Raw genomic sequence first — 19,491 nt, 5'->3', positions numbered from 1 at the left:
TCATAGCAACACCGTACAAATCATCAACGTCAAAGTACATGAGATTAGATTTTTCGACCTCAGGATCGAATTCCTCTCCCATATATCTATTGTTGGCCTCTGCGTACCTGTTCGAACACTGTGACACACCACTTTGAATACCTTTTCTGATAGACATAACCATATCTATGTCGGTGAGAAGCTCGAGTTCGATGCCTGAACATTTCAACATTGCATTAAACAACAGACCGGGCGCTGTGTAGTGATGTAATGGGTCCAGTTTGTACGTCGACCAACAATTCTCTCGAAAATCTTGAAAAACGTCAGCCGGTAAAAACACGTCCGTCTGTAAATACAAGTCTGAATACTCTCCGGAAATTTGAACGTTAAAAGTTTGCCGTGCGTCGCACGCGCGTGCGTACTCGTCGTCTGATATATTCCGGTCATTCAATTTTGAATAAAACTGGTCTTTGGCTGGTAAATGTTTCTCCTCGAGCTTCTCCCAACTGTCTATGTCTTCGTACGGGAAGACACCTTTCCTAGTCAACAACCGAAATTTGTTCAAGCCACTGCAGAATTTACGTGATATTGTTTTTTGACAATCGTCCAGATACGATGACAATTTATCGACGCTGCTAGGCATGAAACGGTATGAATCTATGTAACGGAACGTTACATCCGTTCTCTTGACGAATTTAGTGAAGGAAATGTACTTTTCCTTATCAACAGGTGTTTTCGCTCGGCATCGATGGCGGTAAGAGATCTTTAACCAACGAGGGTTGTAAATCCTCGTCAAACCAATCGGGAAAGATTTTCGATGCACTGGCTTCCTTGAGACAATTGGGTTTGACTCAAAGATGATTCAATGTTATAAGGTTTTAGTCAACAAATATATTTATTAACGGACTTGAAGTGAATTGAATACACTGTTGAGTTCGGTTGTGTGAGATTCACGCGGGGTAGTGAGAAGAAGTTGTGGAAGTTGGAATACGTTGGTCTTCTCTTCGCGCTGGTCAAAACGAATCTGATCTTAAAGGTAGGTTGTAAAAATTAACTAACTTCCGATGGCCAAAAAACTACTGGAAGGGGTAGGATTGTCCCTTGAGAGAAGGGATGAATTTTGCTTGGGAGTGGGAGTGAGCACGTGAGCCAGAAGCAGAAACGTACATTCCCAATGTGCGATGCACGTGCGGGCGTTTTAAGATACATGTCATAAAAAAACCAGGAACGAAAAGTGAAGATTAGAGGATTGGTAGGTAGGCAAAGGTATTTACGAGTAGAAAGTAGAGAAATTGTCGAGATTGCAAGACTGGCTGCCAGATGTGGCAGACCTGCGTAAGGAGTATCCTTTTTTGCAAATCAGACGACGCAATTCGTCCATAAGAGATGGGAACTTCCAGCAGTTGGGTACTTTATGACCTTAAAACGTGACCAAAATGTCCACGCAGAGATGAGGATTAAAGACTGTAAAACGTAAAAAAGAATGCCGCTAATTTACAGCGCGGATTCAACATGCTCCCCGGGTTGAGCACACTGTGGTCAAAATTGAATGAATCCGATAATTGAATTCGCTAAAGTATAGTTAATTAAAGATAAGTGTTATAATCTATTGGGTAAAATTATCATCTTAAAATTAGGTCTGGATTGCAAACATTGGTGCGGATATATGTTTAAGAGAGGTTCTCTGCTTCTGGATCAATTGGTAATAGAACCAATTTCTTTACGGCCCGATCGACGACCCCTTTCGCTGTTCTGATTGAGACGACGCGGATAACGCCGTCTGCTCCTGGATGGATTGTTGTTACGCGGCCCATGCGCCACTGCATGGGTGGAAGGTTATCGTCTCTGATGAGAATGAAGGAGCCTTTCTTGATGGCGTGACACCAGGTGGTCCATCGGTAATGGGCGTTGAGTTCCGACAGATATTCCTTGTGCCATCTATCCCAGAATGACTGTCTCATCCTTCGAATATTTTGCCAGATGGAGAGACGGTTGGGTGGAATATCCGAGAAATCCTGTTGGGGTGAACTCGTCATCGTGTCACCAATCAGGAAATGTGCAGGAGTGAGAGGGAGAAGGTCGTTAATGTCAGAGGATAGAGGAGTCAATAGGTGAGAATTAAGAATTGCTTCGATTTCGGTTGCAAGAGTAGTCAGTTGTTCGAAAGTGAGGGTTTCAGTGCCGACTACTCGCAAAAAATGCCGTTTAAACGACTCGACGATGGCTTCCCAGATTCCTCCAAAATGCGGTGAATATGGAGGATTAAAGTGCCAAGTGATTTCCTTTTCTGATAGATATTTTTGTACCTTTTCGTTATGCTCCGATGAACGTATTAGGGTCTGTATTTCCTGGATTTCGTTTTTAGCCCCAACAAAGTTTGTGCCATTGTCTGAGTATATAGAATTACAGCGGCCGCGTCTGGCGGTAAAACGTCGTAGTGCGGCAATAAAGGCATCGGTGGTAAGATCGCTCACTAATTCTATGTGAACTGCCTTTGTGGCTAAACACGTGAAAACAGCTATGTAGGCCTTGACCTTGTTTTGATTTCGTACACGTTTTTCTTTGATGAAGAATGGACCGCAATAATCTACGCCTGAATGAATAAATGGTCTAGCTTCTGATACACGGACGTTTGGCAGTTGACCCATTTTGTAATTAATTGGACGAGGATTCAGTTTGGCACAGGTCACACAGTGTTGGATTACGTTGCTTATTTGTCGTCGTCCATCGATGATCCAGTAGTTTTTTCGGAGGTTGTACAGGGTAGCCTGAGTACCTGCATGGAGGCCCGAGATGTGTTCCTTCCGGATAATGAGTTCTGTGATCTTGTGGTTTTTTGGTAAAATTATGGGATGCTTCTGATTGTAAGAGAGAGATGAATGATTTAAACGACCGCCGACTCTTATGACTCCGTCTTCATCAATCCCAGGGTCTAAAGGGGTTAGACAACTCTTTGAATTAATTGGACGACCTCGTTGCAGATCGTGTAGCTCAGATGCGAAGCAGATTCTTTGGATCCATGCGATAATCCGTAGAGTAGCTGTTCTTAGTTCTTCTACTATGAGCGGACCTGTTCTTCGGTTTTTAAATCGCAGACAATAAGCGGTGACTCTTTGTAGTTCAGTAAACGTACTGTATCGTTCAAGCATCGAGTCTCCTCCGGCGGTGATAAGGCAGGTTGCATTACGTAATTCTGGAATTTCCTGTGCTACGTTCAGTGTAATCGACGGCCATTGGGTTTTGTCCTCTGTCAGCCAGGCTGGACCGTGCATCCAAAGACTGTTTTTCGTAAATTCGGTCGGTAATTGTCCGCGAGATAAAGCATCGGCGGGATTGTCCTTTGTTCGGACGTGTCTCCATTCTACCGACTTCGCTCGTGATTGGATGCTTGCAACTCGATTTGCCACGAAGGTTTTTAATACATGTGGAGATGTATTTAACCAGTTTAACGTAATTGACGAGTCTGACCAGAATATTGTTTTACTGATCAGTCCCAAGAGAGTTGATTTGATATTCTCGTACAAGTCGACGATTAATTGCGCTGCGCATAATTCGAGTCTCGGTATAGTTTGTACCGTTTTTATGGGGGCCACTCTTGATTTGGCGCAGAACAAGGATACCTGGGTGTTACCATTGTCTGATCGGAGATGAATACAGGCTCCATAAGCCTTTTCTGAAGCGTCACAAAAACCATGTACTTGGATATCCTTCGCATTTTTATGAAGGTTTCGATGAAATGACAATTGGTTAAGCAGGTTGAGTTGCCCTGCGAACTCGGTCCATTTGGTATGAAGCCATGTAGGAATGGATTCGTCCCAATCGAGTTTCATTCGCCAAAGTTCTTGCATTATCAGCTTAGCATGAACAATGACTGGATTTACCAGTCCTAAGAGATCGAAAATTCGCGCAGTTTCGGAGAAGATTGTCCTTTTTGTAAAGCGCGATGAAAGGTTTATAGGTTTGACGGTGTATATCAAATTATCTGTTTCGGAATTCCAAAATACGCCCAGAGTTTTGAGATTCGGATCATCACCGGCTAGAAGTTGTAGATTTACTTTGGTTGCGGGTAAGCCTTCTAACACACGTATGTCGTTCGAAGCGCATTGGCGTAAGTTGAAGCCTCCTCGTTTCAGTAGAGCGACAACTTCGTTCCTCAAGTTAATAGTTTCTTCGATTGTTGGTGCACCTCTTAGCAGATCATCGACATACAGAGCATTTTTTAAGGCCTGGGATGCTGCTGGAAAGTCCTGACCTTCGTCTTCAACTAGTTGAGCTATGGTTCTTATTGCGAGAAATGGGGCTGACGTGAATCCGAACGTCACAGTGTTATGCTCGAACGTAGCGATTAAACCGTCGTTTTCCTTCCAGAGAATTCGTAGATATTCCCTATCCTCCGGTCGAACAAGACATTGCCTATACATTTTCTCGATGTCTCCTGTTAAGACGTAATTGTGAAGTCGAAAACGTAGGATTAAGGTAAGAAGATCGTCTTGAATAGTTGGTCCAGTCATGAGACATTCGTTCAGCGATATCCCTGTGGTTGATTTAGCGGAACCATCAAACACTACTCGTACCTTCGTGGTTTGACTGGTTTCCTTGATGACAGCGTGATGTGGGAGATAAAATCCTTCTTCGTCGTTAGATTGTACCCTTGTCATGTGTCCGACATTTATATACTCTTCAATGACCTCGGTATATTGCTGTTTGAAATGAGCGTCCTTAGCGAAGCGTCGTTCGAGAGTTTGGAGACGTCGAAGAGCGAGATCTTTGGATAATCCGAGCTGGTTTTTCTTTTCGTTGAACGGTAGGGCTACGACGTAACGTCGGCTAGGATTGCGAGATACATGTTTTGTGAAATGATCGTCACACGCTTGTTCTTCTGCTGAGAGATATTTGGTGGTGGGGCCTTCTTCCAGCTCCCAGAACCTGCTCATATCCTCCTGTAGTTTCAACGTGTTGCAGGTAGCGCTGCTTGTTTGCTGATCGATTATTGTATGGGAAGAGATATTACCCACGTAGACCCAACCAAGTAAGGTTTTTTGTAGATAAAGATCTGGGTCCTGAGTTGATGAGAGACGGATTGTCCCGATTGAGAGCGTGGCCATAGAGGGACCTGCGCTCAACAAGATCTGTAGTGGAGCTGGTTTGTCAAAATCAGGATCAGCCATCCGAATGTTTTTTGGGATCACTATAGAGGAGCAATCCACATGTTCTGGAGGTGTGAGTGAGCTAATTTGGGGAACAATAAAGAAGTCGAGTGTCTTCTTGTATCCGGTAATCCGAGATTGGATTGTGGCTTGGATTACGTAGTGAGAAATGGTTGACATACCATCTACAGCGCCGATGGGAACGGAGCATGTCCCTTTCGGCAAGTTGAGTTCGTTTGCTAAGGTTTCAGTGATGAGATTAATCGACGAAGCTGTGTCGAGAACGGCTCTACACGATATGAGTCGTTTAGAGTTATCTAACACAAGAATTTTCGCAGTCGCAATCAATTGATCGGCGACTGTGTTAGATGATGATGCAGAGCTGGGCTGCGGAGTTCGTGATACTTCGGTTTCTGAAGCTAGTCATGCTGAGGTTTCGTTAGATTTCGTAGCTGGCTTAGTTTCATATAACAAAGAGTGATGTCTCTTGTTACAAGTTTGGCAATTTCACGCTGACAAACAGGTTTTTGCTGAATGTTGCCTTCCTAGACAATTCATGCAGAGTTCCGCCTTCGATACAGCTTGGATCTGCTCTTGAGTTGTCATTTTTTAAAAGTTCTCGCAACCATAAACTTTATGAGATTGGTTGCATATGGGGCACGTTGGGTTGGTTGAAGAAGCGTTCGTCGTTGTAACGAAACTTTGACCGCGGAGGTGCGTTCCCTGTCGTTCGCGATGCGCCGTACCTGGCTTAGAGTTTCGAGAGTTTATGGCCCTTGGGTTCGAGGTTGTGGTCTTTGGCGCGGTCCAAGTATGTTCGGAGCAATTCGCTCGAGCTTCAAGGAAATCGAGTAAATCGGTGTATGATTGAACTTCGTCAGTTTTTATCGATAGCTCCCATTCTGTCATTATCGATACGTTGATTTTTGACCGAATGAGATGAATTATGGGGATGCTCCACGAATTTACGGATTGACCCTTATTTTCGATTGCTCGGAGATGTTGTCGAAAGGCATCCACTAATTCTTCGAAAGCTCCGGATGATTCCTTTGTGACACGTGGAAATTCGCTAAGAGCATTCCAGTGTCTTTCAATTACCTGCCGTTTCCGATCATATTTTTTATTCAGCATTGTTAGGGCATCCTCGTGATTTCGTCCGGTTGTTTCTAATGATTCTATGGTTTTGAAAGCTCTTCCTTTAAGTGCAGATCGTAAATATTGAAATTTTTGAACTAGAGTTAGATCTTTGTTCTCGTGAATGAGCGCGGTAAACATGTCGTAAAAGGGCGCCCAGTCTTCATGATTTCCGTCGAAGTTACTTAGCTGGATTTGTGGTAACCTCACCGGAACATTTGAAGAACTGGGTACTGAGATGCTTGCTTGAGGATCTGATACCGTCGTGGTAGACGAGGTGTCGCGTTGCAAGTTCGGCAATATATTGCTAACCTTCGCGATGATTTGATAATATCTATCTTCCATGTGTAAACCTTCATCTTGTTCTACATCTGTAGGATTATTTCGTTCTATTTTTTATTGTATGGGTGAAAATTTGTTCCAACGTTCTTGAAGAGTTTGGAATTGTTTATTGAGATACACGCGATCCAATTCACCTGTTCCTGTTTCTTCGACGAGCATTTTTTCAAAGTGCGTAAGTCGACGTTTCATTAGACCTCGCGATTGATGCAATTCTACGAGTTCACTTGCTCGATCTCCACTAGAGCCTTGCGTTTCTGGCATTTTTTATGGAGTATTTGACAGTTGCGTGGTAATTTAGGAAGGAAAGGGAGACGATTGGTGATTTGATAAATTAACGAGCTTACAGATTGTTGAGGTTTGCGTGGCTGCTACGTTGAATGGCGATGAATTACCGTTGTTGTGGGTGATTTTACGACGTGGACTTTTTTATGGCAATAGTTCTTGGATAACAATGATACTTCGTTAAAAAAGTCGTTAGTTTTTGTAATTATCCGGCTCGAAGGACCAAAATGTTTACGCTCGGCATCGATGGTGGTAAGAGATCTTTTACCAACGAGGGTTGTAAATCCTCGTCAAACCAATAGGGAAAGATTTTCGATGCACTGGCTTCCTTGATACAATTGGGTTTGACTCAAAGATGATTCAATGTTATAAGGTTTTAGTCAAAAAATATATTTATTAACAGACTTGAAGTAAATTGAATACACTGTTGAGTTCGGATGTGTGAGATTCACGCGGGGTAGTGAGAAGAAGTTGTGGAAGTTGGAGTACGTTGGTCTTCTCTTCGCGCTGGTCGAAACGAATCTGATCTTAAAGGTAGGTTTTAAAAATTAACTAAGTTCCGATGGCCAAAAAAGTACTGAAAGGGGTAGGATTGTCCCTTGAGAGAAGGGATGAATTTTGCTTGGGAGTGGGAGTGAGCACGTGAGCCAGAAGCAGAAACGTACATTCCCAATGTGCGATGCACGTGCGGGCGTTTTAGGATACACGTCATAAAAAAACAAGGAACGAAAAGTGAAGATTAGAGTATTGGTAGGTAGGCAAAAGTATTTACGAGTAGAAAGTAGAGAATTTGTCGGGATTGCAAGACTGGCTGCCAGATGTGGCAGACCTGCGTAAGGAGTATCCTTTTTTGCAAATCAGTCGACGCAATTCGTCCATAAGGGATGGGAACTTCCAGCAGTTGAGTAGTTTATGACCTTAAAACGTGACTAAAATTTCCAGGCAGAGATTAGGGTTAAAGACTGTGAAACGTGAAAAAGAATGCCGCTAATTTACAGCGTGGATTCAACAACAGGTAATAGTTTAACAGTACCTTCGAATGACGTTGCTAGGGCTCTGATCAGAAAATGCGAATCGTAACCCGACAGATTGTGGAATATCACTGGGATGGTGGGCAAATTTTGGTCATTTGGATTACAGCTGCGGTGAGCAGCACCACGGTACTTTCCCGTGAAATGACAGTGATCCCGATGTTTCACGTCTGTGGGTGTAAACGGTTTTTCACGAATATGACAGACCGCCTATGAATCCAAGTCGTTGATCTGATTGAAATTTAGTGGTTCTATCGGGATAACAGTCTTGTACTATTCCTCCAACGAATGTGCCAATCCCTTTCACTCATTCACAAACCATTGGATGCGAGTTTCTCCGCGATTACTTTCGAATTTTGAAAGCGAATCGTCAAACGCGCAACGCACATAGGAAGCTATACTATACGGAAGATGCTTCTGATAAATTGTTCATTTTTCCACAAAACTTTCATGTGTGGGCTGCAGTAAACATTCTAGATCTGCGTAAACGCAGAACGGAACAGTTTCTTTGTGTTGAAAATTTTTGAATTTGAGAATTTTGTCCTCTTCTACTAGTAAGATAACTTTGGTCTTGTTCAAATTCATGCAATCTACATTGTGCTTGAACAAACACCTTTCAGATCGAAAGTGTGATAGACACTTATCGCACAATTAAGTACGACGCTCGTGTTTAGAAATTTGGGAAGTTGTCAACCGCGATAAATTCCGAATCCATGCAAAATGATGTGTTACATTCTTTTCAATATTTTCCATACCATCATCATCATCGTTATCGTCGTTTTCAGTCTCTATTACTAAAAGATGGATTGCAGGTTTATCAGACTTGTTTCGGCTTAAATAAATGGGTACAATTTCACTGCGCTTTTGTTTTTCCGCACTATCTATACCATAAACGTTAATTGAAAGTTTGTTAAGTTTCTCAAATTTTGGAATCTGGTCTCAAGACATTGAAAAATGCAAACCGTCATATTGTAGCACTGAGCTAAAATGTGGATATGAAGTAATTTTATTGGGATTTTTGTTGTTGGTCGGAAAGAGGGCTGCGGTGACCGACCAGAGGAAGCAATACGCGTCTCTGTTGCGGATGTTGATGACAGCCTTCTTATCTTAAATATCTTTGGGTAGTGGTGTGTATGTGAACACACCGCCTCGGAGTGGCACGTACTTGTTGATATTTACAGTGAAATTGATTATTTCAGTCAGCGACCAATCAGAGTCTCTCTCTTGAAAATCTTCCACCTTGGCCAACACTTTTTGCGTTACGTTCTCTTCGAACCACCCGTGTATATCAGCTGGCTGGAGGATGATCTGGTTTCTGGTGTTAAAATATTTCATTTGTTCAACAAGTTCAGCGTTTTTCGTTATATTGAATTTATAACACAAGACACAGTTTGCTTTTAAACTTTCCACTTTTCGTAGCATTTTCTTCAGTCTTGCAACGATGAGGTTTTTCGCATCTTCCAAAAACCTGTTCAAATCTTTATGCTGCAGATTGATAATGGCTCCCGTTCGAATTCGGCTCTCGAAAGCTGTCCCCAAATCTTCCCACCGTACTCGATCGCTTCTTCGTCGGCTTTGTGATCCGTCGCCTACTTTTTGAAATTGTTGAAATTCGACTATCAACGATTTCAGAATTCCAATTGTAGTCAAAATTCTTGTCTTCTCTCCGATCGTTGAGGCGTTGTCGCGTAAGATTTTATTCAAAAGCCTGGTATTTTGAGTTTCGAATCGAATCCATTTTGCAATCTCTGCCGGTGACGATTTTTCAGATAAAATCTTGAACGCCGTTTCCATGATTTGTATTAATTTCAAACACTTTTCGGAGTCCATGTTTCTTCTTCTGTCGATCACGCACTTGACGAAGATAGAGTTGCGAAGCTTGCTCTAGAATTACCGCTCTACGCTGACACGGTCTCTTTTATGGGTAAACACCGACGTGACTCACACATTGCCGAAAATTCGGGAACAACGGTATGCAATATTCTTCAGCGAAAAAAATTTGAAGATATCACTCGAACGAACCTGCAGCGCGTGGAAGATGGTGAGGCAGTTCTTGGAACTTGGCGAAAAAGTTTCGCACGCCTCATGTACGAGAGAGAGCTATAAGAGTGAACTAATCGCTAGAGTTATACATGGAACTGTTATAGGCTTAGTAGATATCGTTCTCCAGGAGCGTTACGGGGATGTTTTACTTCGCCCCACGGTGTCAGTTTCACGATTTCGAGATCTACGCACTAGTGCAGTAGGACAAAGTGAGAAAGATATATCCTGCAAACGTAACCGACAAGTGTCAACCACTTCATGATTTGGTATTAGTTTCATCGTGAACCTAAAACATATGAAGAAGCTGTACGAAGAGTGGGGTGCTCCGTCCGTCTGATGAATTCATTAACAGTTGAGCTTGCAAACCGTCAAAGTGGGTGATTGAAATCAGTGCACTTATACAGTTTTTTTATCTTGAGTGTACAACAATTTTCGATTTTACTTGAGTGGATACGAATAATTTAACGTGTGTGCGCTTTGTTTTCAGATTATTTTTAGGAACAAAAATGGAGTACGCAAACATTTTACAACATCTGCGGGTGCCTATGGAGTGGATATTCGAAATACCTTACGATTCTCTGGTACAATCAGTAAGGTTGGCAATGAGCGTGCACATGGCGAACGGTGACCGTAATGACGATAACAACCCTCGAAATGACGTTATCGCTTACCAGGCGGGTGTGCCCGCCTGGTACGTAATGAAGAAGGGGATTTTCTGTTTCAAAAAATGTAAGATAAATTTTTATGTAATTTCACAACTTTTAGAAAAAATTTATTTTCCTTTTTTTTCTTTTTAACAACGAAAACCTTGAAACCTTTGTGATACATACATGTCTTTCGTTTCTAAAATATCATTCCACAACTTTTAGAACAAATTTGATAAATACTTTTGTGTGCGTGAGTGATACATCATATCTTAAATTTCCAAAACTATTATATGTTTCAGAGAGCTGTAAACAACAGCATGCAACGTAGTGGTAGTGGTAGTAGTATATCTAGTTAATGTACAGCAAAAAAAAAATTAAAGTGAAAATGTTTATACAATTTTCTCAAACGTTATGGAACGTAGAATACTTGGAAACTTTTTCGACAGTTTTTTTTGTCAAGTTTTTGAAATTGGTTCTTGATCACGTTTAGTGGTCGCACGGTCCGTGCTGGTAAGGAGACGCTGCACACGTTGTCCGGGTACGGTGTACAAATTGAGCTAGAGTTGACGCATCTTTGAATTCAATTTGACCATACTGGCCGCCCAGATACTGCAAGAGCAACCGCTCCTCCTCCATCGTCTGCACCGATTTCTGGTATTGGGTCTCGTCCTCGTTCAGCAGTCACACAATCCGGGCCGGTAAGAATACGCTGAATTCTTCGTTTTAATCTGTGACGACACGCTGTCCAAACCTCGTTTGGACTCGTCGAATGTTAGTGACTTTGTAGATTTTGAAAATTTCTAGCTCCGTCAATTTCTTCGTCGGTAGAAATTCGTTCATGCTTGCAACTTTGTTCAGTTTTTTGAAATATATTTTTTTTTTCTAATGTTAAGCAGTTACGTGTTTCTTGATAAATTCAGATTTGCGAACTTTTTTGTCAATTTGTTGAATTCTAACTTCTGGTTTATAATGGTTTTCAAGTGGTGAATATTTTTTAAGAACAGATCGATTCGCTGTTTTAGTTCTGCTTTATTTGGAGTTCTCTTCATTAGAGCTGAGGATGCAAGACTGTCTTTCTGACCTGAAATCCAGCCTTTTATAGCCGTATTCCTCCCACCAGGCACACAGAATCCTTGAAAAACTTCTAGAAGCTACCGAAATGATGTGTCTTCGATTGTACGTTAGAACCTTCCAGAATTCGACGTCGCATCGCAATCCGTTGTCCGCAGGTCGCTCACCGTCGAGTCGAAACTCGTCAGACGATTCCGAGTATTGTTTTCGTCGGACGATTCCGAGAATCCTTCAGGGTCAAAGAAGCTCTTTCTCACGGTCCCGGACCGCTCGCCGTCAAGTCGAAACTTGTCGAACGCATTGTTTGTCAGCCCACATGCGTTCAGGGTCGAAGCAGCCGCATACAAATTTCAGAACCTTCAAGAATTCGACGTCGCACCGCAATCCGTTGTTGGCAGGCCGCTCGCCGTCCAGTCAAAACTCGTCGGACGATTCCGAGTATTGTTTTCGTCGGACGATTCCGAGAATTATGTGTCTAAAATTCGTTCCAGGCCAGAGCGGGTCTTTCAGAATTCAACGTCGCACCGAAATCCTTCGACCGCATGCCACTCACCGTCGAGTCGAAACACATCGGACGAATTGTTTGTCAGTCTAAATGCGTTCGAGGACATGAGAATCTTCTCCATCCATCTGGAAGCTCTCGAAACCTGACACATGCCAGGGTTCTCGGTCGAACGTTCGAGGATCCACGGGGTCCGCTTGAACACCTGAGGATTCACGGAGTTCGCTCGGTAATGCAGTTATCGATCCCGCTCGATGAGCATGATTTTCTTCACCGACAAAGAGCACAATTTATCCCACAAGGGGTAATACCACGGCAATTTCAGGCATTTTTTACCAACGATCATGGTCATTTGGAGGATTTTTCACCGACAATCATGGTCATTTGGAGGATTTTTCACCAACGATCATGCTCATTTGGGAGATTTTCTTACCGACGAGCGGTCGGCAGAGCATATTACATCTTACGAGAGTGGGGGTGACCTTCAAGGGTCTGCTTCTGAAATGCACGGATAGGCGGATTGGTCGGCGGATAGGCGGCTTGGTCGGTGAAGAAGGTGTTTCTATCCAGAACCTTCCTTGTCATACTACTGAGGCCGAGTCAAGAGCTGCGGCCATAAGCTGTGATGCGGTAAGCGTTTAGGATGGGCAAGACGCGGACGGTGCGCCGGTCAGTATGCATTCGCGAGCGGCATTGGGGCAGCAATGCCGGACACCAGTCCGCAAGGTTTTCTTGCGGTAGCAGCCAGGATGGTAGTGGGATTTGCAGCCCGAGCGAAAGGTGGTCTCTTTCACCACAGTTTTGCAGCACACAACGCAGACGCGAACGGGAGCCATGGATTTGTGGGAGTCAGTCAGTAAGATGCCAACAGTTGTTGAGAAGGTCAGATGTAGACGAGCCGTATGTTAGATGGAGCGGCAGGTACAATTCAAGCACAGGTAGAGAACAGTAATGTGTCACAGGGCAGCGAAGCAGTAAAGAAAGACAGCACTTCTGGTTGGTCAAGGTGGTGAGGCCGGAGACGTTTGAGCAGCAAAACCGTTGACAGGTGGGGGTTATGTCCAGACGGGCAGTTCCAGATGAAATAGAAAGGACAGGCAGGAGAAGCAGGTAGCAAAGAGACTGAAAGTCCCAAGCGAGCTTGCAGAAAGGCGCATGCAAGAGATTCTAAAAGAATAGCGCCCGAGGGCGGCAAACGGCAGCAAAAGGTCAAGGCAGAGAGAGCTTGAGAGAAGACGTGCAGAGCGTACTTACATGTGTGTGTGTCACATTGTTCGTTGTTCGGTTGTAACTTCCGATGTGTGGATAGCAGCGTGTTGTAACTACTTCACAATCGATTTCTCCAGCAATAATACGTCGGACTAGTGCATGAAAGAACTTTTTTCAGCAATTGTCAAAATCGCGAAAAGTTTGCCAGAAATTCCTTACTTTTTCTTCAGTTTTGGAGCCGAAAACTTTTGGTGTTAGACCCGATTTAAATGACCCTATTTCCGACTCATTGGACATCCAGGAACTCTGTGAACGTAGCGGAAAAAGCGTGAGATCAACAGGAGAGAAATGTTAAACAAAGTTCTTCGTTTTCCGGTTGTGACTTTTGATGTGTTGGTAGCAGCGAATTGTGACTGCGGCCAATCGATTTCTCTCGCAAAATAACGACGGACTAGTGCATGAATAAAACTTTTCTCAGCGCTTGTCAAAATCGCGGAAAATTTGCCAAAAATTGCTCACTATTTCTCCAGTTTTGGAGCCGAAAACTTTTGGTCTCGGAACCGACTTGAATGACCCTTCTTTTGACTAATTAGATACCCAGGAACTCAGCAAACGCAGCGGAAAAACCGTGAGCTCAACAGAGGAGAAATGGCGAACAAAGTTCTTCGTTTTTCGGTTGTCACGTTTGATTTGTTAATGGCAGCGTATTGCGACCGCGGCCAATCGATTTCTCTGTCAAAATTACGAGGGAATAGTTAATGAAAAACTTTTTCTAGCAGTTGTAAAAATTGCGAAAATTTCGTCAAAAATGCCTTACTATTTCTTCAGTTTTGGAGCTCAGAATGTTTGGTCTCAGATCAGATTTGAAGGACCCTCTCCTGACTAACTGGACAGCCAGGAACCCAGAAGACGCGGCGAAGAAAGCGTGTGAGAAACGGCGAACTTAATTCTCCGTTGTTCGGTTGTACCTTCCGATGTGTTGATAGCAGCGTGTTGTGACTGCTTTTAATTGATTTCTCCAGCAAAATTACGTCTGAATAGTGCATAAAAAAAATTTTCCCAGTATTTGTCAAAATCGCGAAAATTTTGTCGAAAATTCCTTACTATTTCTTCAGCTTTGGAGTCGAAAAGTTTTGGTATGTAATTCGATTTCAATAACCCTTTTATGAATAAATGGACACCCAGGAACTCAGTCAACGCAGCGGAAAATGCGTGAGATCAACAGGAGAAAAATGGCGAACAATGTTCTCCGTTTTTCGGGTGTAACTTTTGATGTGTTCTTAGTAGCGAGTAGTATAGGGGGACTTTGGGGCGTCACAACAAACTCCCCTCGCACCCCTCTCTAGCGCCAGCCCCGCGCTAGGAAGTGACTTTGGGGCGCCTTTCCCTTCCCCCGTTGCCCCTCGCCGTGGAGTAAATTTTGGGCACTATCTCCTTCCCCCGCAGGCCCTCTTATAGGAGGTATTTTATTCCAGAAGCTTCTCCGGACGACCACCCCTTTCCCGCAACCCCTTGCCAAGGAGCGGTTTTTCCGCCTCGAAGCTCCGCGGCTCGTCAGCCCTTCGCCCGCAACCCCCTCGCCAAGTGGTGAATATCGTGTCGCGAACCCTTACCCCAGGTACCGTTGACTGCGAATCAGATTCCGGACTCTACGGGATGGCCTCTGGGCCTGTGCACCCTGACCATGGGACGATTTCCTTCCTCTTACCCTAGTGTCCTTGGCCGTGCGGCAGACTCTGGGGCCACCTACCCATCTGCCCCGCTACCTCCGTTCACGAAGCGAACTCTGTGACTTGGACGTTTGGGGTTACAGGTCTCTTTCTTTCTCCATCCCTGCTCTCTGTGTCGGGTGCTCGTGTCACTGACCTTACCCAGCCGTCAGTGTTTACCCCAAGGCTTACGTGTACTTGGAAAATATAGACTTGGTCACTCTCTCTTTCCCTCTTTCTTAATGTAAGACTATAGGCATACTCAAATGTACGAGGATCAAGGCGGGTGGGTGAGGAAACAAAACTCAATGGTGGATTGCGTACAAGAATTAAATTTCATCCTTACAGGTTTATTCAGACAACGTAAGTGCAAATACATACATGGTTATTACTATTTGTTTGCTTGTTGTTGGAGCAGGATGTTTTTATTTGTTATAGTTACAGCGCCCCACATCACCACTTTACTTATAATAATTATAGCAGTCACGAGTAAAGACAGTACCATCCATGGATAGAGCTGTTCGGGCACGTACAATGGTCCATCTACAACATCTGCGTTCGCTTGGCGGGGTGTAGCCGTGTTGATCCGAGACTCTTCGCACGAAAAAATTCTCAGGGTAACACATACGTTGTCTGACATTTCCTCCTAATTTATTTCGAGTTGTACGGTGCCATTGGTCTTCATTGTGAAATAGCGGGCAGGAGGTTATCCCGATGCTTAATGATGGTGGTGTCGAAATAGTTTGTTCAGAGACTGGCTAAGGCTTTGTCCTCAGTTTCGATGGGCTGCTTGATTTCAGCATCGAGGTATGATGGAAACAGTCGCGCAATTTCAAGCAGAACAATACCGAGGTAATTCTCGGCAAAGGTAGGATTCGCTGACGACGCGATGTGTTCGAGGGCAGCGCCGTATTCCTTCTCCGCTATTTGCGTGATGCGATGAAGACTCGGTTCCTTGAGGTGCGTCAGATTCACTTTCTCGGCTATGTATGCGACGTATGATTTCTCGCACTCGTTTACTGAATGGGCTAAACGCTGAAGCCTTCGTAGCCGTTCGTCGACACACACAAATATAGCTTCAAGTCCGTTAAATGTGGATTTCTGCATCACAATGGTGGGTTGATACACTTTCTGGCGTTTGGCGGGTAACTGAAAGTTCTCATCCTGGGTGGCCGTGTCTAGGCAGTCTGATTCCTTATCTTCTGAATCGGTGACTTCGGATTCCGTAGGTATTTCGAATCTGACGGCTCGCTCACGATGTGCTGTTGACAGTTCGACGTTGCAGCTACCAAGCTCAAACCGATTAAAATACCATTGGGCATCGGTGTATCCTTCTATGTCAAGGTATTCGGAGATATTGTCCAACTCATCTGCCAGTCGCAACCAGGACGCTGGTGTCAGACGCACGCCTCCGCAGGAGTTGTTGACAAGTTTGATGACCGGTTCAAACTGATCGTCGAGCCGTAGACCGAGACCGATGACTATTTTCTTTGTCAAAGAATTATTCAGACTATACGATGTAGACAATAGCAGATTTTTCTCAGTCTTTTTCAAAGCCTTCGTAAACGTTTTATACATTCTATTTGCGTTGCCCATTGGTGCAGAAGATTAGGATGTAGCCATAGTTCACGTGAGGATTCTTCCGTAGTCGTCGCAAGACTGACGCTCTTTTGTATCTCACTTGATATATAGAGGGTGTAACCCCACTCTACAAAACGGCGTTTGCAGCGTGACTGAAAAGAATTAACGAAATTATAATGCCTTGTATGATTCAGGCGTTCCTTACCAGACTGTATCAAGCTTACGCCGTTGATTATATTTCGTTTCCACGATGAGGATTAAGACAGATGTAAATATGTCGCCAGAAAACCCAACGATCTCGATAGGCCTGTATCAAACTTACATTAGGTTTACAGCTCGAATTCAGTGCTATGGCCGGTGCAAACAGTTGCAGTCTATCGAGGTATGTATACATAGACATTGCAAGAGAAGAAAATAATGGAAAGGGTTACGGGTGTAGACAGCATGGTTCATGTTATACACGTAATGTTTGGGCCTTGTGACGGCTCGTAGACTGGCCCGCGCTTTTCCGACGTACATCCTTCGGATATGTTGTTTGTTATGCCGTAGTGGTCGTCACGGGAATACGAAGGGGGCCTCACCGGGTGTATCATTTCGTATTCGCAAGATGAGTCTACAAGCTCCATAGGTCTGCCTTAGGTTTATATCTAGTTTCCATTTCTGAGGGTGGTGCAAACAGTTGCAGTTTATCGAGGGACGTATACGTAATCATTGTAACAGAAGAAAGATGATGGGAAGAGCTGTGGGTGTATACAGCATGGACCGTATTATACCCGTAATGTTTGGGCCTTGCGCCGGACGGTAGGCTGGTCCCCGCTTTTCCGACGTACACCCTTACGGTATGTTGATTGTTATGCCTCAGTGGACGAAGGAATACAAAAGGGGGGTCTCATCGGCTGTATCATTTTGATGTCGCAAGATGAGTCTGCAATCTCCATAGGTCCAGTATGCATTAGGTTTATAACTTGTTTCCTATTCTGAGGGTGGTACAAACAGTTGCAGTTTATCGATGGCGGTATACATAGACGTCGCATGAGAAGAGTATTAATATTATTCTCAAGGACACTTGTTTCTATCCGTCACCGACCGCCGAATCAGCTTCACGATTTGAGGTAAGAATTGCGAGTGAATCAATCGCATCGTTTTCTATTTTATCTCTAAATTTCATGTGTCTCGACGAATACCCGTTCGCCCGATAATCAAAGTGGGCTTCAGGGTATGCAAGTTTTTCAACAGGATAAATGACGTCAGCTATAAAACTTTGTTTGATTATGAGAAAACCATGATTATCGCTGTAAATAGATTTGTTTTGCCAGACGTAGCAGGCAGCCTCCGCGTTGGGTCCGGGTGGCTTTGGTTTATCTTTCAGCCCGGCTGCGGGTGTCTCACTGCGAACCGCCGCGGAAGGTTGACGCTAGCGGATCATAGTAAAATTTCGTACACTCAGCTCAAGAAGCGGCGTGGTAATGTATTGTAATAGCATTTGGCCTAAACAAAACCCGACCTGCTGAACTTATAAATAGTTGTGAGCCCGGAGATCTTCTCAGTTGGAAAATCGCAGTGTTGCTGAAAACAACGATTCTCTCTGTTTCAATTTGTGCCATATTTTCAAAATAATGCAATCGATTAACGATCTCCGTTACGCGGTGATGAAAGCAGCTAGCCAGGCTAAGAGGGTCATCGCGAGTCTTGTGCGTGTGTGCCCTGTTTTCCGTCGGGAGCTGTTGTTCCGCATATCACATGCGGAATTGCTTCGGCATTTGCGACAGCTTCTGGCAGTCTGCGGAGCACTGGCCCTGGTGCACCTCCACAGCACCGGTGCGTTGCGGGGTTACGAGAGCCTTAGTGCAGCCGCGAGTGTGATTTGCCAGCGGGGTGCCACCCGCTTCGCCGTTGTTCGGGCGCTGATGGCTGAGTACAACGAGCGAACCGGTAAGTTGTTATTTGTGTTGTGCGCGGTGTACGTTTGTGTGGAGTTTGAATTACCGGATCTTTAGAGTGGGGTAACAAGATAAAAGAAAATATGTAATATGGATAAATTTAGATCAAGTTTTCCAACCAGTAGAATTCCGCGTGATGCTGGGGGACTCCGCGGAGAATGAGGCGGCTCTTTGCGATGTCATCGTCGACGTCGCCGATGAGGTGATTGCGTCGCAAGGAGTAGCGCTGGGGAGGCCCGCCGAGGAGCCGTTTTCTACCTCTCGTGACGGTAAATCCAGATGATTGTCCGTACGCTGTGCCGTAGCAGGGAGTTGTCGCGTATAAATACGTTGTGCGCGAGTGGTATATCAAAATTTCTTACGATTAGAATTCATGATGGTCGATACCAGCGAGAACGAGGCGGCTTTTCTCGAGGGCTGTGTTGCCTGCGAGGAGTTGGCGCTTGCGGAACAGACAGAGGTGGATGAGGCGATGGTGGACGATAGGACCGCCGAGGAGCCGATTTTTGTCAGAGCTCGTGACGGTAAGTCCAGATGATTTGTCGGTTCGATATGCCGTATACCATGGAGTACCCGTGTGTGAGTACGTTGTGCGTGAGCGGTGTTCCAAGAGATCTAGAAATCTTCTTTCACGCGTGTACTGAAGGTTATCGTGTCCGTTGCAGAAATCGATTCATCACAGGCGTCGACCTTAGTGTTGTCACGTCCAGGTTCGTCACGAGTGTCGGAAATTCAAGGTATATAGGAAAAGTTTAAAAACAAAAATGCAGACCAGGTATTCTGATATGAACTCACGAGCAATTTCTTTTCTGGTGGGGCGGGTAAATAGATCCGGTCGCTGCTTATGAGCCGGCGGTAGCAGAAGAAGAAGAAG

At 44.4% G+C, this 19,491-nt stretch overlaps 1 protein-coding gene across 1 annotated transcript; it reads right to left on the bottom strand.

Moving 5' to 3' along the window:
* Nucleotides 1-1,649: 1,649 nt before the first annotated feature.
* On the bottom strand, nt 1,650-6,863 carry LOC124218493 (uncharacterized). Its single transcript, XM_046625013.1, has 4 exons — nt 6,737-6,863; nt 5,873-6,631; nt 5,621-5,744; nt 1,650-5,415 (listed from the first exon to the last, which is right to left on the bottom strand). Exons 1-4 carry the CDS (start codon nt 6,861-6,863, stop codon nt 1,650-1,652), a joined length of 4,776 nt encoding a protein of 1,591 aa, XP_046480969.1.
* Between the last annotated feature and the right edge of the window lie 12,628 nt (nt 6,864-19,491).

The sequence above is a fragment of the Neodiprion pinetum genome, chromosome 5 (assembly GCF_021155775.2).
Source record: "Neodiprion pinetum isolate iyNeoPine1 chromosome 5, iyNeoPine1.2, whole genome shotgun sequence".
NCBI classification, from domain to species: Eukaryota; Metazoa; Arthropoda; class Insecta; order Hymenoptera; family Diprionidae; genus Neodiprion; species Neodiprion pinetum.
Note: the sequence above shows the minus strand (reverse complement) of the source record. Positions and strands in the feature narration are given on the sequence as shown.

Bases quoted from the DNA above. Each gene is read 5' to 3' on its own strand.
- LOC124218493 (XM_046625013.1), bottom strand. From the start codon at position 6,863: ATGCCAGAAACGCAAGGCTCTAGTGGAGATCGAGCAAGTGAACTCGTA. The intron at 5,745-5,872 runs GTACGGCGCATC...TATGGTTGCGAG, and splicing joins CTCTCGAAACTCTAAGCCAG to AACTTTTAAAAAATGACAAC. The intron at 5,416-5,620 runs GTAACAAGAGAC...CATATCGTGTAG, and splicing joins AGCGTGAAATTGCCAAACTT to AGCCGTTCTCGACACAGCTT.